Source organism: Apium graveolens, chromosome 9 (assembly GCF_009905375.1).
Source record: "Apium graveolens cultivar Ventura chromosome 9, ASM990537v1, whole genome shotgun sequence".
Classification (NCBI taxonomy): domain Eukaryota; kingdom Viridiplantae; phylum Streptophyta; class Magnoliopsida; order Apiales; family Apiaceae; genus Apium; species Apium graveolens.
In genome coordinates, this window is record NC_133655.1 from 85,979,790 (window position 1) to 86,005,667 (window position 25,878).

The 25,878-nt window shown below is 34.4% G+C and overlaps 1 protein-coding gene across 9 annotated transcripts; it reads left to right on the plus strand.

Moving 5' to 3' along the window:
- The first annotated feature begins 2,120 nt into the window (after nt 1–2,120).
- LOC141683390 (lysine-specific histone demethylase 1 homolog 3-like) lies at nt 2,121–17,301 on the plus strand. 9 transcript variants are annotated; one of them, XM_074488097.1, is made up of 14 exons: nt 2,121–2,272; nt 2,471–4,909; nt 5,295–5,436; nt 5,854–8,142; nt 8,231–8,324; nt 8,896–9,323; nt 10,299–10,976; nt 11,141–11,215; nt 13,070–13,564; nt 14,308–14,407; nt 15,065–15,220; nt 16,150–16,189; nt 16,323–16,378; nt 16,562–17,301. In XM_074488097.1, exons 2-9 carry the CDS (start codon nt 2,628–2,630, stop codon nt 13,130–13,132), a joined length of 6,051 nt encoding a protein of 2,016 aa, XP_074344198.1. In that variant the 5' UTR covers nt 2,121–2,272; nt 2,471–2,627; the 3' UTR covers nt 13,133–13,564; nt 14,308–14,407; nt 15,065–15,220; nt 16,150–16,189; nt 16,323–16,378; nt 16,562–17,301. The 9 variants fall into 9 exon arrangements, with proteins under 9 accessions (XP_074344198.1, XP_074344199.1, XP_074344197.1 ...); XM_074488098.1 differs by lacking the exon at nt 16,150–16,189 and having other exon boundaries at nt 16,562–16,699; nt 16,822–17,301; XM_074488096.1 differs by lacking the exon at nt 16,150–16,189 and having other exon boundaries at nt 16,562–16,695; nt 16,822–17,301.
- The last annotated feature ends 8,577 nt before the right edge of the window (nt 17,302–25,878 follow it).

Below are 25,878 nucleotides of genomic sequence, written 5' to 3' on the forward strand. Positions count from 1 at the left end.
TATAATTATTCAAATATTATTCGTAAAAGTAAAAAACTATATAGTTTTGCTTTAAAATATTACAAAATATATTGGAACACATATAATACTCCATTTTTTATTTCATTTAAGAGTAGTTTACTAAAAAAATTACTTTTAATTCAAAATCTAATACTAAAATGATTATATTGAAAATGTTTATATAAAATGTACTATCTTTGTTTAATTGACCAGAAGTAGAAATAAAATTTATTATAAAAATTATTACTATATACCAATATGTAAATTTAAAATTATTTATAAAAAAAATTTTAGTTCGTATTTGAATAAAATTTTTAACAATTATTTAGTGTATTATATAAGCTTATCTCCAAATATTAAATTTATTTCTTTATTTTTTCCGAATGTTTATAGAGTTGCAATTTTAATTTATATTATAAATCATAGATTAATAAAAGTTAAAATATTTAAAGTCTAATTTATAATTTATTAATAGCTGTGTAATTTATTAATAGTTGTGTTCTAACTTAGTCGAAATAAGTATTTAAATTATAAAATCATTATAGTTCTACTTTTAATTTAGAAATAAAATAAAATTAGTGATTACTAAAATTAAAAATTGTGATCATAAAAAATAGTATCAATATTAAAATTATTAGTTTGTGTTAGGTTTATTCAGCTAGTTTGTAGATAAATTATAGTATTTGTTCACCATCTTGAAATATTCAATGATTTTTTTTAAAAAAGTGTTTACATTCTTTTAAAATTTAAAATCTATTCCCAAAATTTGATGATGTTTAAAAATATAGATTATTGTGAATTTTATAACAGAACTAAATGATTTTAAATTTAATTTTAGATAATTATCTAAAATTTAGTCAATTTCTAATACCAATCAAGATTATTTTTGTAATGCGTTGAATCTATTATTACAAAAATTCATTCAAAACCAATTTAGATAATCGTTAAAAAATCTAACTTAAAGAACCTTTTTCTCTTTTTAAAATAACATTGTAGGTTTATATTTTGTTTGTATTACAAAATTTTTTATCCAAATTTTTTAAGGTAATGATTAGTAAAATATGAACATTTATTAGGCAAATATAAATATTATTAAAAAAATGGTATACATTAAAATTAGTTTAAGATTTAGTTTAAGTAATATTTTACTTTTAAAAATAATATATTATTTAAAACAAAAAGTTGTATTTCAAATTATGAAATGTATACAATATATTATCATAATTGTACTATTTATGTTTGTTATAGAAGATGTTATTTGAAAATCAAAATTTTTTAAATTATATATAAATACATTAATATAATGAGTTTAGTTGATCATTAATAACAAATTCTTGTTTATTTCTTTACGTGATTGGTTAAAAGTAGAAAACAAATTACACTTTATAACAAAATTAATTATTAATATGTTTTTAACAAAATATAAAGTTTAGAAAATATAAGACATTTTTTATTGTTTGTAGTACCTTTTCTTATTTGATTTGTATAAATTAGTTAAATTTTTTTAAATGTAATTATAATTTATTATTATATCTATAATTTGTAAATATAGGTATAATGGCAAAAATAAAGTGCATGTTTAAATATGTCTATTTAAAATATGTGGTTCTATTTATCTAATCAATGTGAGTAAATATGTGTATGGTAATGTTAAATTTTGAAGAAGTATAGTTGTAGATGTTAAAGTTTTATTTGTTTAGGTTGTGTGTATTTGTATCTTATTATATTTTTATTTAAGTTAACTCTTTGTAAATTATAGTAAAGTATGTATTTTTCATTTAGGTTAAATAAGTTGTATTCTTTCATTTATGGTAAATCCCTTTGGAATTAAGTTATTTTTCAATATGGTGTTTATTTCTATGGATATTAAATTTCTCCCAATTGTAAGGTTTATTTTAATTTATAAAAGATTATAATTTTTTATAATGTGAATAAAATTATAACTTTATATATTAGTACAATTTCATATCTAATTAATTCTTAAGTTAGATTTTAAACGTGATATTTTAGGTTATATTAAGACGTGACATTTGAGATAGAGATTTAAAACTATACCTATTTATAATAACTATATATACAGTAACCAACGAGATTATTGATTCAGCGATTCTAAAATCTACCGTTCCCAAATATTTCAGAATCTTTAGAAACTCGAGGACAAAACATATACATAGCCTGCCCTGTAGGCACCCCATCCCCAACCTCACTGTTTATTAAGTTTATATTAAGTTGGCACCCCTCAGCTTTCCTTCTCTACAAGATTCAACCAAAGGTATTTGTATTACTATATTTTAAATTAATTAAAACCCCTTTTTATCATTACATAATAATAATAATAATAATAATAATAATAATAATAATAATAATAATAATAATTATTATTATTATTATTATTATGATCATCATCATCATAATAATCTGTTTGTGAGATTTTTGTTGTTGATATAGTTATTTTAATTACATTTTGTAGGTTGCTGCACTAGGGTATAACCATTGATTTTATACGCACAAATCTCGTGTCAGCTGAAATTGGGTACTGTTTGAAATTTGCATATATTTATGATTTAGGGTTTTGAATTGATTTGGGTTTGAAGGTTAGGGTTATATATTTGGTAATTGATTGAGAGATGGAATGTGATGGTGTTGATTTAGGCTTAAAGAATGGTGTGTGTGATGGGTCTGTTGAGAAATTGGGGTTAGGGTTTGATGGTACTTCACGTAAGGGGGTCGAAAAGATGGAGGATGAGGGGAGGAAGGTAGGGGCTAAAAGAAAAGCTAGGGTTGGGGTTGGTGTTGATTCGAATGATGATGAGCTGATTGGGGCTATGAGGGTAAAAAAAATAAATAAATGCAAATCTAAGAATGTTAAGGTGGGGTTTGTGGGTGAGGGGATTGAGGAGAAAGAAATTGGGGTGGAAGAGGTGGAATTGGATTTAGGGGGTATGGGGGATACGTTGGCTAGTTATAAGAAGAAGTTGAAGCGGCCGAGAAAGAGCAGTGTATCTGTTAGGATAGGAGGAAGGGATTTGGATGTAATAGGGGATGAGGTATGTGTTCGGGAATTTGGTAGTGAGAAAGTGAAAGATGATGGTTTGGTTGTAGAGGGAAGTAAGACAGATGTTGAAGGATCTTGTGGGATTGTAGGTGGCTCAAACGAGGGCTTTAATAAAAATGTAGAAGATTCGTTGTCGGCCTTTTTCCTAAAGGCGCAATCTGTTTCAATGAGGAAATCTCGTAGTTCAGTGAGGTCGAAACAGTTAGAAAAAATTTATTCTTTTAATGAGGGGCTGAGCCCTGGCTCTGATCGTGTTTTAGAGGATCATCTGCCAGAAACATTGGTATCTCAGTCTCCTTTGGAACTTATGACTGAAGCTGTAGGATTTGACAGCAGTTTGAATATAGTGTCTGGTAGTTCAATGGATTTAAAGTGTGATACGAATAAGATTAAAAAGGTGCAGGCCACTGCTGGTACTTCTTCTCAGAAGTCAGACATAGAGTTATGTTCTAGTTTTCTGATTGCGGATAGTGTTTTGAGATCTAATGATGACAGACACAGTGGAAACCAAATAAAGCTGGAGGATTCAGTTACCATCTCCTTTTCTCAACAATCTGACCCGTATTTAAGGTCATGTCTTAATACAATCCAAGATGGTGAAGTAGTTGCGCAGATCTGTGATATTCAAGGAGCCAATCTAGAAACCGTTGGTTTAGACCAACTTATAGCTCAAGATGTCAAGGGGCCCCTTTGTCCGGAAGTGAAAGAAAACCTATGTCTTTTCAGTCAGGAGCCAACCATTAGGGACAAAATTTTTGAGGATGATGTTATAAGCTCTTCAGTCAAGAAAGCGCATGATCTGGGGAATGTTGTAGTTGAAACTCCTTTGTCTGTCTCTGCTCCAGAACTGGTGCACACTATTAATATCTCTGCTGTGGAAATGTCAACAGGAGGCTTCACTCATAGTCTGGGTCAAGAAGGGTTTAAGGCTGTTGTGAAAAGTGAAGCTTATAGTTCAGATCAGGATGTATTGCCGAAGCTTGAACATGATCTTAAGGGTTCTTATCTTGGTAATGCTTCATTGAGCATGTCATTAGAAGATACATGTAACCAGACCACAAAGCTGCTATCTAAAAAACATTTGGAGTCATCCATATTTCCATCCGATAGCACATTAACATTTCATGAGAGGAATTTTGTGATGTCAAAGCATGACGAGCCAAACTTTGCATCAGTTTCTTTACAGGAGGAAGCTTCAGCATCTCCCTTTTTATCCCCTTCATCACCAGGAGTCCAGAAACAGGGAAGTAATTTCCAAGAAAAGCAGACCTTGAAGTGCAAGCAAAATGGGGATAAACTTGACAGCCTAAATGAGGATGCACTGATGGAAAAGCATGATCCCTCAGTTCCAAGGCGTACTTCTAGTCTTTATCAAAACCAATCATCTGATGACGTTTTAAAGGGTTTATCTGTGTTGAGTTGTGATTTTTTGGGTGATGAAGTGGTCGATGGATCCTCTTCTCCATCAACTGCTCCAGATTGTAGTAAAAATCATACTGATGATACGGGATTGGTACCTTCCCCTAAAGATAAAGAAAGTAAGCTTTCAGTTCAGCGTGCTATGCGTAATACCAGAAAGCGTAGGCAATGGGACATGGCTTATGAAGGAGATGCTGATTGGAATTTTCTGGTACATGATGAAAATTTTATTGCTGATAATCAGGATGCAGATGATAGCCTGGTTAGAAGAAGGGAGAAATTAAAACCATCGACCATGTTTCTAGAGGCTGAAAATGGTCGCAATGCAGCAGTATCTTATGGCCTTAAAGCTGCTGCAGCCAGTCCAGTTGAGAAGATTAGATTTAAGGAGCTGTTGAAGCGCAAAGGTGGCCTTCATATGTATCTAGAATGCAGGTTTGTTACTGTTTTTAAGTCTGATAGTGCATTTATATATATGCACTTACTGTTTTGCAAATGCAAGCTTACGAGTGTCTTGTATTGCGCCAACTCACATCTTCTTTTGTCATTTATCAACCAATTTTTGCATGTATCCTTTTTTCTTTTTCACTAAATTTATGTCATTACCTTGAGTTTGTACTATTTAAGTTACGTGAAATGTGACTAGGGCCCTTGATGTTTAATTTTTATCTGTTTATTTTGTTCACATGCAAGCTTCTTTCTGTTAGCATAAGCTTCTTGGTTAAAGGGATTTTTGGATGAGCTATAAGTTAATCTTATGTTTGAATAACATACTTGCGTAGGTAATTCTTTTGAATTTTTATGTTTCATTTTTTTTCAGAAATCATATATTAGGTCTTTGGAACAAAGATGTTACATGCATTTTGCCTCTCTCAAGCTGTGGCATCTCTGCTACTCCAATGGTTGATGAATCACCGGAAACTTCTCTCATTAGGGAAATCTATGCATTTCTTGATCAGTTTGTAAGTCTTGTAATATGTTGTTTGTTACTACCTTTTTATAGAAAAGAATGGCATAATTGCGATTTTTTTTTATTTCTCCAATGAATTTTTTATGTACATGAATTGAAGCAATAATGATGGAAAAGGAAAGAAGTTCCTGGAAATAATTCGCCAATAAGGGGTCATTAGTATATATGGAAAAATACAAGTATTTTATAAAAAATGATACTCTCATCTATATGATTTTTTTTTTACTTTTAATTAACTTAAGTGTAGCACTTTTTGGTGGATAGACTAATTTATTTTTATTTTAATACTGTATTATTGCAACAGTTTCTGTTCGCATTTATGTACAAGTTAGATTGCCTTAAATTTAGAGCACTATATATACATAGATATGTATATATATATATATTTGAACTCACTTTGTTTTGACAGGCTTACATTAACGTTGGAATTGCTTCTGAGAAAAGGTTATTAGAATCTCCATCCGTATATAATCAACAAGTTTCAGTTGAGAAAATTTTAGAGGGGAAATCGGGAGCCACCTTTTCCGATTCAGGTGATGGAGATTCCTTTATTGTTGGCAAGTCTAGGAATCCTGAAGCTTCATTGGAAGAGAAGAATGCGGCTCTACATAATAGCAAAATTGTTGTAGCGATGGATGAACGAGACATGCCACTTCTTGATTTACAGGCTTTAAAGTCATCCAAACTGACAGATTCTGAAAAATGTGATTTTAACCAGGAACAGGGACTAATAGATTGTATAGGGTCATTAAGAATTGGCAGTTTGGATAATACAAATTCTGTATCTCCTTGTGAAGTAGCAGATGGCGGAACAGCTCCTGTTATACCTACGGAGCCCTCAAAAAAGAATTATAGTACCTTATATGACACAGTTGATGATGAAGAGGTAAATCCATGCATGAAGAATCATTCAGCAGTTGGAAAGGAAATCATAATAATTGGAGCCGGGCCTGCTGGATTAGCTGCTGCTCGCCATTTGCAGAGGCAGAATTTTCAAGTTACAGTTTTAGAAGCTAGAGGTAGAATAGGGGGTCGTGTCTTTACTGATCGGACATCTCTTTCTGTACCAGTGGATCTTGGGGCTAGCATCATTACAGGTGTTGAAGCAGACGTGGCTACGGGAAGAAGACCAGATCCTTCTACATTAGTTTGCTCTCAGATGGGTCTCGAGTTAACTGTACTGAAAAGTGACTGCCCTCTTTATGATACTGTTACAGGTCACAAAGTTCCTGCAGATTTAGATGAAGATCTGGAATCAGAATTCAATAATTTAATTGATGACATGGAACTGCTGGTTTCTCAAAAGGGGGAGCATGCAATGAAAATGTCGCTTGAAGATGGTTTGGAATTAGCTCTTCAGAAGCGTCGATTAACTCAGTATAAAAGAAATGGTGGTACAAGTAACCTGCATAAATTAGCAAATGTTATTGACAAAGAGGTTCTTGGGGATGTCAATTCTAAAGGGGAGATCTTAAGTCCTCTTGAACGGAGGGTCATGGATTGGCATTTTGCTCACCTGGAGTATGGTTGTGCTGCTTCACTCAAGGACGTGTCTCTACCTTGCTGGAATCAGGATGACATTTATGGAGGATTTGGAGGAGCTCATTGTATGATCAGAGGGGGATATAGTACTGTAGTTGAAGCATTGGGAAAAGGCCTTTGCATACATTTCAATCATGTGGTCACAAGTGTTACCTATTGCACCGAGGATCCATTGATAGATGGTGATCAGCATTACAAAGTCAAAGTTTCCACATCAAATGGCAGAGTCTTTTTTGGTGATGCAGTTTTGATCACTGTTCCACTTGGGTGCCTAAAAAAGAAATCGATAAAGTTTGCACCACCGTTACCACATTGGAAAGAGTTGTCCATCCAAAGGCTTGGCTTTGGAGTTCTTAATAAAGTGGTTTTGGAATTTCCTGAAGTATTTTGGGATGATTCTGTTGATTATTTTGGCGCAACTGCTGAGGAGACAGACAAGAGGGGTCACTGCTTTATGTTCTGGAATGTCAGAAAAACAGTCGGGGCACCAGTTCTTATCGCTTTAGTTGTTGGTAGGGCAGCATTAGATGGGCAAGATAGGAGCTCATCCGAACATGTAAACCATGCATTAGTGGTTCTCAGAAAACTTTTTGGGGTGGCTGTGGTGCCAGATCCAGTTGCATCAGTTGTAACTGATTGGGGAAGGGATCCATACAGTTATGGTGCTTACTCTTATGTTGCTATTGGTGCGTCTGGGGAAGATTATGACATATTGGGTAACCCTGTTGAGAATTGTTTGTTTTTTGCTGGTGAAGCTACATGCAAGGAGCACCCAGACACGGTTGGTGGTGCAATGATGAGTGGGATTCGAGAAGCTGTTCGCATGATGAATATATTGACTACAGGAATTGATTATACAGCAGAGGTTAATGCAATGGAGGCAGTACAGAGATGTATGGACAGTGAGAAAAGTGAAGTTAGTGACATTATTAATAGACTTGAAGCATTTCAGATGTCAAATGCTTTATACGAGAAATCTTTGGATGGAAGCCATGTTATCACGAGGAAAGATTTACTGCAAGACATGTTCTCTAAAGCAAAAACCACATCTGGTAGATTGCATCTGATCAAAGAGCTGTTAAATTTTCCTGTTAGAGTACTGAAATCTTTTGCTGGGACCAAACACGGGCTCAGCATTCTCAACGCATGGATTTTGGTACGTGTTTCCGATATTTGTCTTGAAGTGATCAAGAAAATTTAAATGTGTGATTTCCTTCAATATTAATGTTTTACTTCCGTAACAGGATTCATTGGGAAAGGATGGGACTCAACTCTTGCGGCATTGTGTTCGTCTTCTTACACTTGTTTCCACTGATCTGCTGGCAGTTCGTGTGTCTGGTATATATTCTATTGCCAGTGTCTTAATTGTATTATATACAAAAATATAGGTATATGGTTGTAGCTCTATAATACAGTCCATAATGGGAAAATAGTTTTGGTTATTCATAACATGTTTAGCCTTGGGGTTTCCCCTTTAGAATACTAGTATATCACCTATAGGATTGATAGAATATTAGTGAGATGTTGTATATTTTATATTGCATATTATTCAAGGGGCAAATTGCAACAAATCCACTTTATGTCTATATTATGATTAAAGGATATATTATGCTGCTGATGAGATAATTAGTGCCAGATTTTCCTCATATAATATTTTAGCTAGGGAAGCCAATTGATTGTTATGGCTGAAGTACATGATAGTTTGTGCTTACGAGAAACAATACGAAACTGTACTGTATCTATAGGTATGACTTATGAGCCATCTTATGATGATGATTTTATTTGTGATATTGCCATTAGTCCAATGCTCTCTCGCTCCGATCCCTTTTACTAATAATGAATTTAAATAAGTTAGCCTTTTGTCTTCTTTAATTGTCTCACTTGTTTACATTTTAAAAATATGTTACAGGAATTGGGAAAACTGTTAAAGAAAAAGTGTGCCTGCATACCAGCCGTGATATACGCGCTGTAGCAAGCCAATTGGTTAATGTGTGGATTGAAGTGTTTCGCAAACAAAAAGCTTCCAATGGCGGGCTGAAGTTATTGAGGCAATCAAGTGTGTTGGAGCCCTCAAAAGGCAAGTATAATCTTTATTCAGGAAACCCCCCTGCACCACATGGAGCACCACCTTCACACAATAAAAAGGGGATCAATTCTGTCAAGATGGAGAACAGGACCGAAACCAAATCAAATATAAAAGTATTAAATTCTCAAGGTTCAACAGGCGGATATGGTACTAATATGGAGGAGGAGAAACAATATGTACCGTCGGAGGAAGAAAAAGCTATCTTAGCGGCTGAAGAAGCAGCTCGTGCTGCGGAAATTGCTGCTGCCAAGGTTGGTTTCTCGTGATTTATATTGTTAGTGATATTCTGAGAATTATTTAATTTCCTTTCCTGGCTTGAAGTTCGTATTAGAACTTCAGAGTTCTTTAGGGAAATACCTTCATTACTACCCCTATTATGACTTGATTACTGTCCAATGCATGTGCTTTTCATGTTCATGAGGCTGATTATATATGTGCAGATAAAGTTATATATTATCCACTTCGATTAATTTGTATATCTTCATCAAATTCTTCAAAAGTTCAATAGTATATATATGTTGTTTTACTGTCAAAAAGTGCCAAGATTACCGGAAGCCACATAACTATTGACTATCACATCTTTGAGATGCACGGTACATAAGATATTTTTTGGGAAAAGTGGCTTACTTAATTTGCCTTTAGTAAACTTCTGACTATTGTGTGTCTTAAAATAGATTAAGCGATATCCTTGATTAGACTCCTGAAGTTTCTCTCTTGTATTTCCATAGCTGATTTTGCCTTATATTTTCCAGTCGGCAGGAGATTTGCGGAGTATGAGTGCTTAGACTTGAATGCTTAATCTACATTTGCTTGCTTTGCAATTTCCAACTTGGCGTGATTAAACTCTTAATGGACTTGTAGGTTCTTTGAGTGACAGATCATTATCATAATCACCCAGTATAGCGAAGTCTATAGTGCGTGTGTGTGTGTGTATTCTAGCTGAAGGTTCAGTCCTTCGAATGGAGTAATGAATTGTGGTATTGCGTTATAGTTATTAATTAGAAAAATCTTGTATTTTCAAGCCATTCAAAGGTTTGGGTATACTTGATGCTCAAGGTTTAGAAGGGGAGGACTTGTAGATGTTATCTCCTTATGATAATTCATGTAATGCTAATATGGTTACATGATCTCCTTTCATAAATGTAAACTCAGTTTTTGGTGCAATATGTACTCTATAGTCTTGGACATTTTTTAATTTCATTTATAACTAATTTCTATATTTGCAGGCATATGAGTTGTCGGGTACCAGGTGCAATACTTCTGTGCAGCTTCCTAAGATACCTTCATTTAACAAATATGCCAGACGTGAGCATTATCCGCAATTGGAAGAGCCTGTTATTCATACATTGGAAATAGATTCTAGGAACTGCAAGGTTAGGGATTGGACTGCTGATTTTTCATCTTCTCATGTCAACCTTGGGAGTTCGAAAAGGTCAGTGGAAAATCTCTCGCAGCACAGCTACTCAAATGAGGTTGCATGCCAGGTAAACTTCAGAGAGAACTCTGCTGATAGTGCGGCTGTGGACAGCAGTATATTCACCAAAGCATGGGTTGATAGTGCTGGAAGTGAGGGTATAAAGGACGGAAGTGCAATCGAGAGATGGCAGTCACAAGCCGCTGCTGCCGATTCTGAGTTCTATAGTCGGACTATGCGGATGATGGATGAGGAAGAGACTAGTGTTAACTTGAGGCCATCTATAAAGAAGTACGAGGGTCATGTTAGTGAGAGCTCTACTTTCCAAGTTACTAAAGGGAAGGAGTTGGTCGAAAATCAACCTAGAGGACCAGAGAAGATCAAGCACGCTGTTGTGGATTACGTTGCATCCTTGCTCATGCCACTTTATAAGGCAAAAAAATTTGACAAGGACGGTTACAAGTCAATGATGAAGAAAAGTGTAACCAAGGTCAATTCTTTCTTCCAATTTTTTCATTAAATACACGGGGCAATTTGAAACAGTAGCAGATTATACATTTTTATGTGAAATACTGATGAAGCAATACTACAAATGTCATAACTTTACAGCCATATTTGTCTTTTACCTTCTTATCTCATGCGAACTGATTTCAGGTCATGGAGCAGGCCACGTATGCAGAGAAATCAATGACTGTTTTGTCCTTCCTTAATTCCAAGCGCAAACACAAGGTCATTACATTTCTTACCCTAGTTTTCTACGTGCATCTCTGATTTATAATGATTGGGTTTATTGGTTTGTTGCACAATATATGTTTTTGGTTGAATTCATTTGCTGTTTTGTTGCTTCTCTTGATCTATCTATACTTAATTTAGAATAAAATTCATATTGATATTCACAACTTTATGATGACAATAGAATAGTTCACATACATTATGACAATATTAGTATCTCGTGAACGAAGGGGCCATAATGGGGAAGATGTGTTTGTTTGACAAGCTTGTTATGAAGTTTTCCATGCCATATGTCGTTCTTAAAGATGTGGGTCACATTGACATATGGCATCCAAGTCAGCATAAAGGATGGATGCTAAGGCAGCCACATGACGCCTCAAGATGCTACATGCCCAATTCGACTTATACTTGAACCAGTAGTTGGTGGCTTTTCTGTAATGTTTTTTTTTTGCAAAATGTGACTACTTGAAGCTACAGTGCCATCCCTTCTTCAGTGATACCTATATTACTTTTCCCGGTTGAAAATATGAGTTTCTATGGTCTGGGGAAGCTTCTTTCTTCTCTTTCTTCTCCCCGCCCTTCTTGTCGTGTCAAGGGGGGTTCTCTCCTCCACGATAGCAACGTCTCCTTCGATAAAGATAAATACATTGGTTCTTTTGAATAGGTTGTCTACTCTTTTATTGCACATATGCACCAGAAATGTGGGCTCATAGCTAGGGATGACAATTTGTACCTACCACATGGATACCAGATTCATTGCAACTCGAATGGTTTCAACCCAACCAAAAATTTTGAATTCGGCCCAACCCTTAACCAGAAAATCTAATTGAACCCGAACTAAACCCGAACGGAAGCTGAAACATGAATTTAAATAATAAAATTTTGTTCCTTTTTAATGTTATGTAATTATATGTATATATATTTTCGGAAGTAATTTTTTCCTAAATTTAATCTAAATAATTGTTACCTAATAATATGTACATGTTTTGAGTTATTTATATGTGGATATTTGTATGTTATTTTAAAACTTGTGTACTCATTTGGCCATATTATGTATAATATTATTTAAAGTGTAACCTTATAAAACCATACATGACCTAGCAATCCAGCACAGATGAGCCCAAAAGAGCTAGCAACTTGGGTATAAGTATTGTGTACCAAAGTTGTCTGCGACGATGTTCTCGTATGGGCCTATTTGTTTGTTTGGTTGATTACCAGGAGGGGTGGGGGAGGCACTGTGGACGAAACCCTAGCCTCAATTCTTTTGAAGAGTCCGCAGGCCAGCCGGGTTAGGCCGAGTGCCATACCGTGCTGCCCATATAGCGGGCAACAACAGAAAAGAAAGGGGGTTATGTAGCTGTTGTGAAGGTACTCAGATTTAAGCATACTGTATTGGAAAGTGACGCTGTAAATGTCATTTTCAGCTATAAAGAATGATCCGGAAGGCTGGACTCCTTTTGTTCCTGTTTTATGTGACATCCGGAAAATCAGAACAGCTATGGTTCTCTCGATTTTTGTCATATTGAGTGAGGGGTTGTAGCTCATCAGTGGACTAGTGCAATGCTAATGTAGGTTCAGAAATGATGGTAGGAACTCCTCCTTCCAAAGTATTCTTGCTTTGGCAGAGTGATATATAACTTGATATAATAATTTAGCTCGTGTTACAACTTACAAGAAAAAACAAATATTAGTAGTTGAGGATTATTCATCATTTATCACACAATTTCCGTGCCTTAATTAAATGCTGTAATAAAAAGATTTTAATGTTATATGTTATATTAATTGGCATTCTACCTTTGCAGTGGTTTTATTACTTACTGCACTTGTTTTTTGAATTGGAATGACATGCAGATTCGAGCATTTGTAGACACGTTGATTGAGAGACACATGGCGAGTAAACGAGGTGTTAGATAGTCGGTTTTGGATCTCATTACTAATTTATGGAAGATCAGGGAAGCGTGATCTTATTACTGGGTGCTCTTGATATACTGATGTTGCATAGTGGCAGACATTGTCGTTGAAAGTAACTTGACTGTTTACGATTAGATGTTGCAGAAATGGAACAAGTTGGCTTTTGTAAGAATCTATCAATGTGATCATGATTTGGTGGACTTGTTACAAACTCACGACATTTTGTGCCCTAGTATGATATCAAACACGTTATGTTGGATAAGGATTAATTATTGAAGTAAATTTTGTGAACGGCTAAATGATGCCTCCATATTTCTGGTTTTGCACTCTGCAATATTATTGATATGCTTGTTTCGATGATAGGCACCTGTTGTGATTAAAAATGTCAGCTATTTTGAGAAGGGGGTGCATCATCATCTAAGCTGTTTCATAAAGGTGTCGAGATTAAATTTCTGTAGGTTTTTGTACAATGGTCACCATAGATGGAGCATTGCATATTCCCCATCACTATTTTTATATTATAACTTTATATGTCCTACCTTATGTAAAGTTAACAGACTAGTATGGTCTTACCAACTTGTTATCCATTAAAATGCTCGTGCTTTAGATTTTGTTCGATTTTCTTTAACCAAAAGATGAGCTGCATATCAGTCATCAGTGGCTGTCTAGGTCTTCTCGTTTTCTTTATCCCAATATGTTATCCCGTCAGTTGTTTGTCTTCTTAGATGTTCTATGTGACTTTTAACCATTAGTCTTGGGATTTGAATTCATTTTCAGTCATACCGACACTATTGTGGGATAAAAGCGTTTTCTGCTAACTAGTGACCGTGTCCAAAGTGGTCTCTTTTCCCCTGTCCCTACCCTCCTCCTTCTCTTGAGCTCTACACAAGTTAACTGATAGGGCTGTTTTTCTTTGCTTTCTTATGCCTGGGTTTTCTAGTTTTTTTCTTTTGTGGTATCTCGGGACACTCGTATAAATCAAAAATGAGGCTTCACTTTATGAGATCTCATTGCTGAGATTGACTTTGTACAAAGTGTTGAGCTAACATGTTTTGTTCCGTAACTAATTATTTTTGAGCTCACACCCTATGCACATTACTAAATTTTTATTCCTACTCTCACTTTTTTCCCAGCATCTTTTTTTGTGTTACTTTGACACTCTTCATGCTTTTTTTCAGGCATGAAACTGTCATAGGGAAGGATTACAAAATGACTATAAGTATATTAGGCACGCCTTGTTAGTCATGCAGGACTTGTGTGTATGCATCATTGAAACTGGTATGGATATTTTCTGTGTTATCTTTAAGTTGCAGATTGCTTGCCTATACTGATTTTAACAAAAATCTTAGAGGGTTTTCTATGCACGATGCTTTATTACTGCGTCATTTGATTTATGTTTACCTCAATAAATATCTTGTGCTCAGAACTGGACTCGAGTCTGATATTACATCCAAAAATATGTTGCATATAGTTTGAAGGCAGCATATACTGTGGATTGTGGCATGCAGATGCTTACTCTACTTAATTAAGTGGATGTTGGAGCAATTAGCAATTGGATGATGGATAATCAGTTTGTAGTTTGAAGATTGATCTTCAGCAGGAGATCAATTAGTGGTTTCACTTGGAAACTAGGATGTCTATTAATGACCACACCTCTCTAGCCCAAAAAGGAATCTATTAGATTAATGGACTCATTATAAGATGCGGCCTTCTGGACTTGATGTATTTTTAGTTTAACAAAGTAAAAGCATAACTGTTTTTTGTTGTTTATCTTAAGTTCTATTTATTATTTAAACAGAATCAACATTAGTGTTTTTTCTGATATGCTACTGCCTGAAAATGTGGGTACTAAATTAGTTTGTGGTGATATAAGTTTTGCCATCAAGATTAGACCTATGTACAACTAAATTATAATTCCTGCATATGTTTTTCTAGGGACTTCTTCGTTCATGCTGCTTTGCACTTCATGGATTTCTCCTAGCATGGAACTGTTAAATAGAAGGATTGCGGCCTTGTTCTACTTTTAGCAGCGGTGCATGGGGAGTCGTGTTAGACATGAAGAATATGCGTCAAATGAGAAGCTTATAATTGGTATGAAAGATTCTCGGGCCATCCTTTAATTATAAGTCCCTTGCATATAAGAGTTTCTGATTTTAGTTGTAGGATGCTTGTATCAGAAATGTTTCTAAGAACAAAAATATAATACAGATGATGTTATCCAGTTTAATTTGTGCCATCTATCACGTTACAGTGTTTTTTGCTAACCAAAAAAGTTTGTTAATTTATAGAAATAAAATACATCTAACTAAGAGTTAAACAACCTTTAACTCAACTCACAATCGGGTTTGAGTTGTGAAAGGAAACAAAGTACAGAAAGTGAGACATGCAAGTAGGAGCTGACTGTACTTAATAAATAGCTGGAAGTTGTAGAAATTAGATTGTTGAGAGTCAGTTGTAGTTAGATTACTGAGAATTAGATTGAGAATAGAGACACATTCACTTCGGGAAAGGGGTCCAGTGACCCCACTTCTCGAGCTCAAAAAAGAATTAGTTATATAGGACTTTAATTGGATTTTAAAGGGTTATAGCTGTGTAGCCACTTGGTTTTATGGAATTAATCTAGTGTTACTAGAAAACACGTTATTCATTCTTTTTAAATACTATTTTGTATATCTGTAAATATATTCATAATAGCATTTTCAGACCACTCTTGGAAAATTTCTGGATCCACCATCTACTGTTTGTATGAAGTATGGAAATAGATTATGTCGACGCATTTATAGTACATCAGAGTTGTTTAAAGATATATAGGAATCCGGATATTTTTATGAACAAGCGGATTACAGTGTACCTGGTAATATTGCTATCTTATCATGTCATTATCAGAGTCAACAGATAGTGCAGGCAATTTGCTATTCAGGGAGATATCGGGATATGGAGATAGGGATAAATTTTTCTATAAAGGTTTAGACATTTGAAGAAAATTGAGTGAATCCATTAATGTTTCTTTTCTTTTACAGCTGCACATCATCAAGAGTGTATGTCTACGATATCAAGAGTGTATGTCTACGATATTTATCTAAATTAAAATTCTTGCGACACAAATGAACTGTGAATCATGCCTGCATAGAATTGATGTCAATAGCAAAATTTGAAGAACACTGGTACATTACAAAGCGTTAAACTGCTACAGGTTTTTCTGAGGCTCCAAGGAATACTACTTTTACGGTCAAATTCCTCGTACCTGAGGTATATATAATATTACTTGATTTACCCTTTTAAATTGTTAACATTGCAGTGATGCGTTACTCTCCACTGGGGTTGAGATATTGTTTGTAGACAATAGACCTGTGCAATCATAGTTATCGAATGTTATCTTCGACCATGTACTTGATATTATGCTAATATATTCGTACTGATATTGCTGTACAGGTAATGGTATCCTTAGGCAGATGAATGAAGGTAGTTTGTAAGGTTTAGCTGAAATTTCAACTGGTTAATTTGCAAAGAAGCAGGTGTACAGACCATTATACCAATGTCCATTTCTGCCTAGGTGGTGACATCAAGTATGTATGTAATTCTGCCAATGTGCTTGCTTAGCCTAAATATTATTGCTATCCGGATATTTAGCTATACAATTGCAAAATAGTATCTGTTATTTTATTAATTTGTTTGCATGGCTGTGGTGCTAGAGGTACCATTACAGCAAGTGGCAGACTGCTTCAAAATAAATTGCTAAGTTTATCATGAGGGACGTGGAAAGAGATCACAATTTTATTGGTTCTTTTTGCGTTCTTGGTTGCATACCCGGAAAAGGGAACTCCATTCTTTTTAATGATGGAGAAGTTATAAGCCTTGGGAGGTTGTTTGATGTTGGTAATCGGACATCAATGAGTCTCGGTTTGTGGTTAATATATTTTATTGGTTCAAATCAATGACAAAAGCCAAGTAAATTTCATGTTTTCCGTAATGATTGGTCAGGGTAGTTTAGATAAGCTATCATCTGACGTGTGATGTCATCATTGTACTTGCTGCGAGGCAGGTTATCAATTGTGTTGCATGACTGTGTTTAGGTTCCGTCTCTATTTAGAAACACTACTTGAGGTCTAACTGTCTAAGGGATCGAATCATGTTAACATTTAATAATTGGATATTTATATTGTATTTTTTTATCTCGAACACTATGTTACAAAAACATTATATTATTGTTTTTTTTTATCTTGTGAACACTATGTCACAAGGGTTTTGATTGTCCCAAGGGTGATCACAATTAAAAGAGGGTGAAAGTGTTCACTTTTATTGCATTAAATTCAGTATGAAGACAAGGTGTGATATTTCCTTTTAAAATTTGATAATTTTGATCAGCATCGGATCCTTTTCTTTTGCAAGGGAAATCAGGGACATTTTGAAACCCTCTACAAGTAGTTTGTTCTACTAAAAGCATCTTATTCCTTTTTTGGCTAAGCATCTTATTCTTACCTAAAAGAAATGTCTTAAAATTGGTTGAAAGTCATGAAAGCACTTGCCTAACTTTGCTGAAAGAAATGACAATAGTTGCTCATTTACAGTTTTGTAAGAAATGACAATAAGCGAAGCTTTGATTTCCTCCTGAAAAGTTTTGAAACTTTTCATCACTAAAAACCAGCGAAAATAGCAACTTTAAAGTGTCAGACAATGTCGGAGCAGTCAATTACATTCTCCTGAACCAAGTTTAGCATGGCCAGCCGCTAAATAAATTATAACACAGGACGTGTTTCAAGTATAGGGTACTGTTCTTCCACAAGCTGCAACACATCATCTCGCAGTCGATAACAAGGAACGAATAAAACATTGGGCTCATATCAATACCAAAAATAAAAAATGGATCTCCTGTGTTTTTAAACATTCACACCGAAAATTCTAGAATACCATTCATGGACTACATTATAATTTTGACACACAAAAAAATATTTATATTGTATTTACTATTTATAAAACAGAATATATTTAAATTTATATTATATACTTTGGTGGCACCGCATTATAGGGAACCGTTACACTTTCTTCTAAACAACAATTTTGTTTATTGAATACTCCCTCTGTTTTTTTTATTTATTTTTTTAATTTTTGCGCACATTTTAATGTGTGTTTTGATCGGATATTTAGAATTATCGTTTGTAAAATTTTCATTTTGTAAATAAAAATAGAAACACATTGAAATGTGTGTAACACTTAAAGCGACAAATAAAAAAATTATACAGAATATAAATTGTTATAATAATGATTGTCAAATCTTACTAAGTAAGACTCGCGATATTTACTAAAGAAGATTCGCACAACTTCTCTTAGTAAGGAAGAATTTTGATTAAAATCCTATCTTATCTTTTCGTAACACGTGCAATCGTATCTTATCTTTTCGTAGCACGTGCAATCGTATCTTATCTTTTCGTAATACGTGCAATTTTATCTTATCTTTTCGTAGTACGTGCAATTTTATCTTATCTTTTCGTAATACGTGTAATCCTATCCTATCATTCTGTAAGTATAAATAGGACCTTCAGTTATTGAAATCAGATACACTGAAAATATATTGAACAACAATTCTCTCTCTTCAATTTCTACTCTCTCTATGTGCATTTATTAAGTCATACATTATCCAGTAATTCGAGGTTTACAACACGTTATTTACAACACGTTATCAGCACGAGTCTCTGTCAATTGATGCTTGATTCTCGAAAGAGGTACGACTTATTCTGACCCACGAGTCTCTATCAACTAAAACTATTTCATAAAAGAGGTACGATTTCTTTTCCTCATTTTATTCTAATTATTATTACAAATTTATTTATGTTACTGATAGAAATCTATAAAGATGGCCCTGCCGTCAAGTAATACTACTACTATAAAGATGGCGCTGCCGTCAAGTAATAACCAAAAGTTTTCTGGCCGGCTATGCCGTCGTATCTTTTGTATAAAGTTATTATTTCAACTTGCCTGTTTAAATATTATATGACATATTATATCTTGTTTAAAAATCTATTCAGAATGGCAAATCTTGCAAAATAAGAGTTTGTTGCATTGGATGTATCTGGGGATAATTATCTATCTTAGGTAGTCGATGCTGAATTACACCTTAGTGCTAACGGGTTAAAAAACACCATGAAATCGGGAAAAACTCCAAGCGTTGAACAAAATGTCAAGGCTATCATTTTTCTTAGGCATCACATTCATGAAAAATTAAAATCTGAATAATTAACCGTAAAAAACCCACTCACCCATTGGAATAATCTCAAAGATAGATTTGATCGCCAAAAACTTGTTCATCTACCTTATGCCCGGTATGACTGGATTAATATAAGGTTACAAGATTTCAAATCTGGTGCTGAGTATAATTTTGCCTTATTCAAAATAAGCTCAAAACTGACCTTGTGTAGTGAGAATATTACTGATGCTCACATGATTGAAAAGACGCTCTCAACCTTTCATCCCAACACTATGATTCTAATGCAACAATATCGGGAGCGCAACTTTCAAAAATATAGTGAGCTAATATCTCTCCTTCTTGTAGCTGAAAAGAATAACGAGTTGTTATTGAAAAATCATCAGATACGTCACACAGGCTCTTCCCAGTTACCTGAAGTACATAACACGTCATTACGGAAGAATGGACATGGGAAAGGGCATAGAGGAGACGAGATTACGGACGGAATCGTGGACGCGGAAATTTTCGTGGTCGGTTTCGTAATCAGTATAACTCTGGTTACCTAAAGTGGCAGCGTGATGGATAAAACAACAACTCTGACCACTAGAAGTGGCAGAATGAGATGTCAAATAAAAGGAAGACACCACTAGAAGGAGATACTAGAGATATCTGTTTTAGATGTGGGGCTCATGGACATTGGACTCGTACTTGTCGTACACCCAAAAATCTTGTAGAACTTTACGAGTCATCTAAAAAGCAGAATGGACAAAGGACGGAAACAAACTTGGCTAGCTATAATGATGAACCGATGATTAAGACCACAAATGAGATAGAAAATGGTGTTAATATCTACTATGGCCTAGATGACTAGTTCTCATATGCACTTCTTTTATGTCATGTGTTGCATCTACTTGTTTCGACATCTACTTCCATGTACTTGTTTTATGTTCTTGTTCTATATTCTAGTTTTATGTACTTTGTTTATCTTAATAAAGTCATTTTTCATTTATATATGTACACATCATAAAAATGGGAGACATATGTATTGCTGACTACACAACTACTCACACAATTCTACAAAACCAGAAGTATTTTTCTCAGTTAACTAAAACCAACTCACAAGTATGGACAATTTTGGGTACGTCTAATATAATCGAAGGTTTTGGAAAGGCTAATTTTTCTCTACCAAATGAGACACGGGTTCATATACCAAATGCCCTATACTCTAGCAAGTCAACTAGGAACCTCTTAAGTTTTAAGGATATTCGTCTTAATGATTTTCACGTGGAAACTACTAGTTAGGGTGAAAAAAGAATATCTCCTAATCACTTCATCTACCTCATGCTATAAGAAAATCTTGGAGAAATTACCATCAGTCTCTTCTGGGTTGTATACCACACAAATAAAGGTCATTGAGTTTTACAATGTCACTATTCCCAAAATCGTTGATCCAAAATCCCTTATTCTGTGGCATGATAGACTTGGTCATCCAGGAGTCTCTATGATGCATCATATTATAGGAAATTCTACGAGACATCCTCTTAGACACCATAAGATCTTACCACAAGATGAACTTCCTTGTTCAGCTTGTTCTCTATGAAAATTAATTATTCGACCATCTCCTGTTAAACTTCAAACCGAATCCCCCAAGTTCTTAGAACGGATCCAAGGTGACATATGTGGTCCCATTCATCCATCTTCAGGCCCATTTAGATATTTCATGGTTTTAATTGATGCATCAACCAGATGGTCTCATGTATGTCTACTTTCTACCCGAAATTTAGCATTTGCCAAACTGCTTGCCCAAATAATAAAGTTACGAGCCCAATTCCCTGACCATCCTATTAAATCAATTCATTTAGATAATGCTGCTGAATTTACATCCTCCACTTTCAATGATTATTATATGACGGTAGGAATCTCAGTCGAACATCTAGTAGCGTATTTACATACCTAAAATGGTTTGGCAGAATCTTTGATCAAAAGACTTCAACTTATCGCTCGTCCCTTACTTCTTAGAGCCAACTAACCTACATTTGTTTGGGGTCATGCTGTATTACATGCTGCGAACATAACAAGGATTAGGCCATCCTCCTATCACAAACAATCTCCCCATCAACTAGCATTTGGTCAAATTCCTAATATCTCTCATTTTAGGATTCTTGGTTGTGCCGTATATGTTCCCATTGCCCCACCTCCAAGGTTAAAGATGGGACCGCAAAGGAGAATGGGTATATATGTCGGTTTTGATTTACCATATATTATAAGATATCTTAAACCGCTAATTGGGGATGTTTTTACTACTCGCTATGCTGATTATCATTTTGATGAGTCAATATTTCCGATATTAGGGGGAGATAAATTATTGCATAAGATAAACCCTGATTTGACATGGAATACATCAGGATTAAATGCTTTAGATCCGCGAACTAATCAATGCGAAAATGAAGTTCAAAGAATTATTCATATGCAAAATATTGCTAATCAAATGCCAGATGCTTTTAGTGATTCTAGGCATATTGTTAAATCATATATACCTGCCATTAATGCCCCAGCAAGGGTTGAAATACCTATTCATAAATCAGTTCCCGAAGAATTGATTAATAATTCAAAACCATGCTAGAAGCGTGGTAGACCAATTGGTGCAAAAGATGTTGTACCACGAAAACGGAAAACGATTGGACATGCCTCAGAAGTGGCAAATGTTCCAGACAATACCCCAGAAATGGTATCACCTCCTGAAGAGTTTAAAACCCCTGAAGTGGCAGTGACAAAACCACCAGAAGTGGTATTACCTCTAAAAGAGGATATTGCCCCTGAAGTGGCACATATTTACGTAAAAACTAAGGTACCTGAAAGTTATGAGGTCTCATTGTGTTACCTAGGGTTGGATCAATAAGCTTATCAATAACAAGTTCACAAGATCAATGACAGGGTATCTCAAGAATCGATAACAGGGGTACATTACTTTAACAGTTCAATACTACATGGCATGAACAATATCCTCATTTTAACCATTTACACAAGTAAGTAGAGTTACTTGCCTGAATTCACTTTCCTGAAGTTTGAACTACTGCCACCTAGTATACCTTTCCCTTTCCTAGCCTAAATGCCCTCACGCTCCGAATCTACAATCCAAAACCAAAACCTTAATTAGTTTCTCAACTCACGTTCCCGGAACGTTCATTCAATAAGATAACTCGATTGTACTCTTGATTCGAACTATACGAGTATAGCTTATACACACATGCACATAGCACATAACACATTCTTTTCTCATAGCCTTTATATATTTATATACTCAATAATCAACTTATACTCGCTTTAATCTCGATTATTTCTCAAATCAAACTATTATAACTCATACGAGTACACAATTCATTCACAACTAAATCTTTACGACCATAACTATCATTTATAGTTCTTTAAAATCAAACAACTTAATTCCCCTTTTCTTTTATTCCCTAATTCGAACCACATATTACAATCAAACAAACAAATCCATAGATATTCACATGTAAACACCCAATCATTCTTTCGATTATTAAAACCAAGTTTTGACTCTTGATTCCTGTGGCCTATTCAGCCTTATTGTACTTACTAAGCACAAAATCAATCAAATACTCACTTTAGCTCACATAAACACATAGCTCAATCAAAACCTTCAAAAGAATCATTTTCCTTTCTTTTAACATCAATATTCGAACCACAACCCTATTTATACAATCGAATTTCTCAAAAATTACACCATGCAAAGATCTTGTTAAGAATTATACTTAATTTCTTAATCATCTCTAGCAAAACCAACACTTAGACTAATACCCTTTTTCTTTACCAAATAAAATTCGAACCAATCTATATATATATTCTTACATGCAATTCAAATTCACCTCTTAATTGAATCAAATACTCTTTTAAATCATAAATTTCGAATTACTCAACCATTCATCACTTAGTAACACAAAACCCTAATCGAATTTTGTAAATAACATACACGCATCACTAATCCCTTTTATAGATCAACATGCAATCTCATTTCTTACTAATTAAACTTAGCTTACACCATGATCAAGTCACAAAATCCAATTCCCTTTTTATGAGTACAAAAACTGAACCAAAACCTTAACATGCAACATTAAATTTTGATTTCTCAAGCACCTAAACAATTACACAAGTCCAAACACCTTTATAACAATCATCAAAACCCTTTTATCAACCAATACACTTAAATTTTCAAAAAAAATACAAAACCCTTTGAACTTTTCAAGAAATCAAGACATGCAAAGGTTAAATATAGGTTTTAAAGTGCATAGAGCTCAAAAACCACATCATTTCAACTAAGTACATCATATTCCTAAAATCCCACCAGATCTCCTTGGATCACGGCCGGTGGTGGTCAAAATTAAGAGTTCCCATAACGGGTCTCCTCTTGAGTTTTAAACCACAAAAATCACTTTAGACTCTCTTATGATCATATATCAAGAAATCACATTTTCTTGAATACAACCAAGGAGATGGAACTATGAAACTTACATAAACATTTACATGCAAGTGGTGTTTGAGTAGAATATCGAAAATGAAGGCTATGGATGATAAAATCTTTGAGTTTGAATTAGTTTTTGTTGTTGCATGTAAGAGAGAGAAGAGAGATGGGGAGAGTGCCGAGAGAGAGATGAGAGTGATCGATAAAGAGAGAGAGAGAGATGAGAGGGTCACGGGAAAGAAAAGAAAGAGAGGGGGAAAAAATGAGCTAGTATGTATAATAGAGGGAAGGGGTAGTTTAGTAAATTACTAATCCCCTTTTTAGTTTGATTCCCTTTCTCTTTTTACTCCAATAAAATTGAATGTAAATATTAAATATATCTCTCTCAGAAAGTTGAAAAATATTGCGATTGACAATTTTAAGACGTAGATCTCGAAATTAGCTTTCCAACCATTACTCATAATAAACTTTTGAGCGTACGGTTGATTTTATATGATTTTTACAAGTTTATGCTAAAAATAGCATTTTAATTACATAAAATCATTTTAAAATGCAACGATCATGAAATAAATCCGTCTATCATTTTTAAAAAGTCCCTAGGACTATTTTGAAGATAATAAAACAAATTTCATGCCATGACCTTACTCGAATAATTTTATAAAAATGTGCAAAGGTTCAATAAACCTTATTTAAATCAAATAATTCCCTCAAATCCATTTAAAAATTAACAGATCACGTATTCATGCATACAAACAAGCAAGCACATATATTCACACATCAGAACTCATGTCTGATCATAAAATTTTCCCTTTTTATCATTATTCCTCTTTACGCATACCATGTCACGTTCTGCCTGATGGCCCGACGCTGAGCGTTTCAATTACGCTTCTCAATTACCTTAACCAACCGACACGTCATTAGAATGCAATACTTACTTAAATATTTCATTTCACATATTAACACATATTTCACATTTTAAACACTTTAATCCCTTTTTAGGACGGGTTCCGTTCTACCGGACGACCCGACAACACAGCTTAACTCCTAAGCCGACTCTTTAAATTGGAACGCATCTATCTACGCTCCCAGATACTAATATACAATAAGGACAATTAATCATCACTTAATCACATAATTTATAATCACGTCACAGAAATCATACTTTATTCACTTAATTACATCGCGAATTTCCCAATCGTTACAAATTGGCGCTCTTATATACCTCGCAAACAACACACGACCTGCTATTGCTTTTGTTGTGAATCGATTAGCAAGATTCAGTTCAGATCCAACTAAAAGATATTGGGATGGAATCAAGCATATATTGAGATATCTTCGCGGGACAATTGATCTTGGATTATTCTTTTCAAATAATTCGAAATCACAGCTGGGTGGATATGCAGATGCTGGATACTTATCAGATCCTCATGTTGGACGATCACAGACAGGTCACTTATTCACATATTACGGTACTGCTATCGCTTGGAAATCTACAAAATAGACCATGGTTGCAACTTCATCAAATCACGCAGAATTACTAGCAATCCATGAAGCAAGTAGGGAATATGTCTGGCTACGATCCATAATCCAACATATTCGACATTCATATGGATTATCAAATGTTATAGACGGCCCCACTATTTTTTTTGAAGATAATTTAGCTTGCATTAAACAGTTGAAGGAAGGATAAATCAAGGGAGATTGAACAAAACACATCTTACCAAAATTCTTCTACACTCACGAATTATAAGAGAATGGAGATATTGAGGTACAACAAGTTCGATCATGTGATAATCTGGCGAATATACTTATAATCAACATTTGAGAAACTACAAAATAACATCGGAATGCGAAGATTGAAGAACATATTACATCAAGATGTCAATATGTGAGATATTTTATTCAGTGGGAGACTGTACTCTTTTTCCTTCGTTAAGGTTTTTATCCCACCGGGTTTTCCTTGCAAGGTTTTAACGAGGTAGCCAATCTTTGAGATACTTACATTTGATAATCAAGAGGGAGTGTTATAATAATGATTGTCAAATCTGACTAAGTAAGAATCGCGATACTTACTAAGGAAGACTC

Bases quoted from the DNA above. Each gene is read 5' to 3' on its own strand.
- LOC141683390 (XM_074488094.1), top strand. From the start codon at position 2,628: ATGGAATGTGATGGTGTTGATTTAGGCTTAAAGAATGGTGTGTGTGAT. The intron at 5,437-5,853 runs GTAAGTCTTGTA...TTGTTTTGACAG, and splicing joins ATGCATTTCTTGATCAGTTT to GCTTACATTAACGTTGGAAT. The intron at 8,325-8,895 runs GTATATATTCTA...AATATGTTACAG, and splicing joins GCTGGCAGTTCGTGTGTCTG to GAATTGGGAAAACTGTTAAA.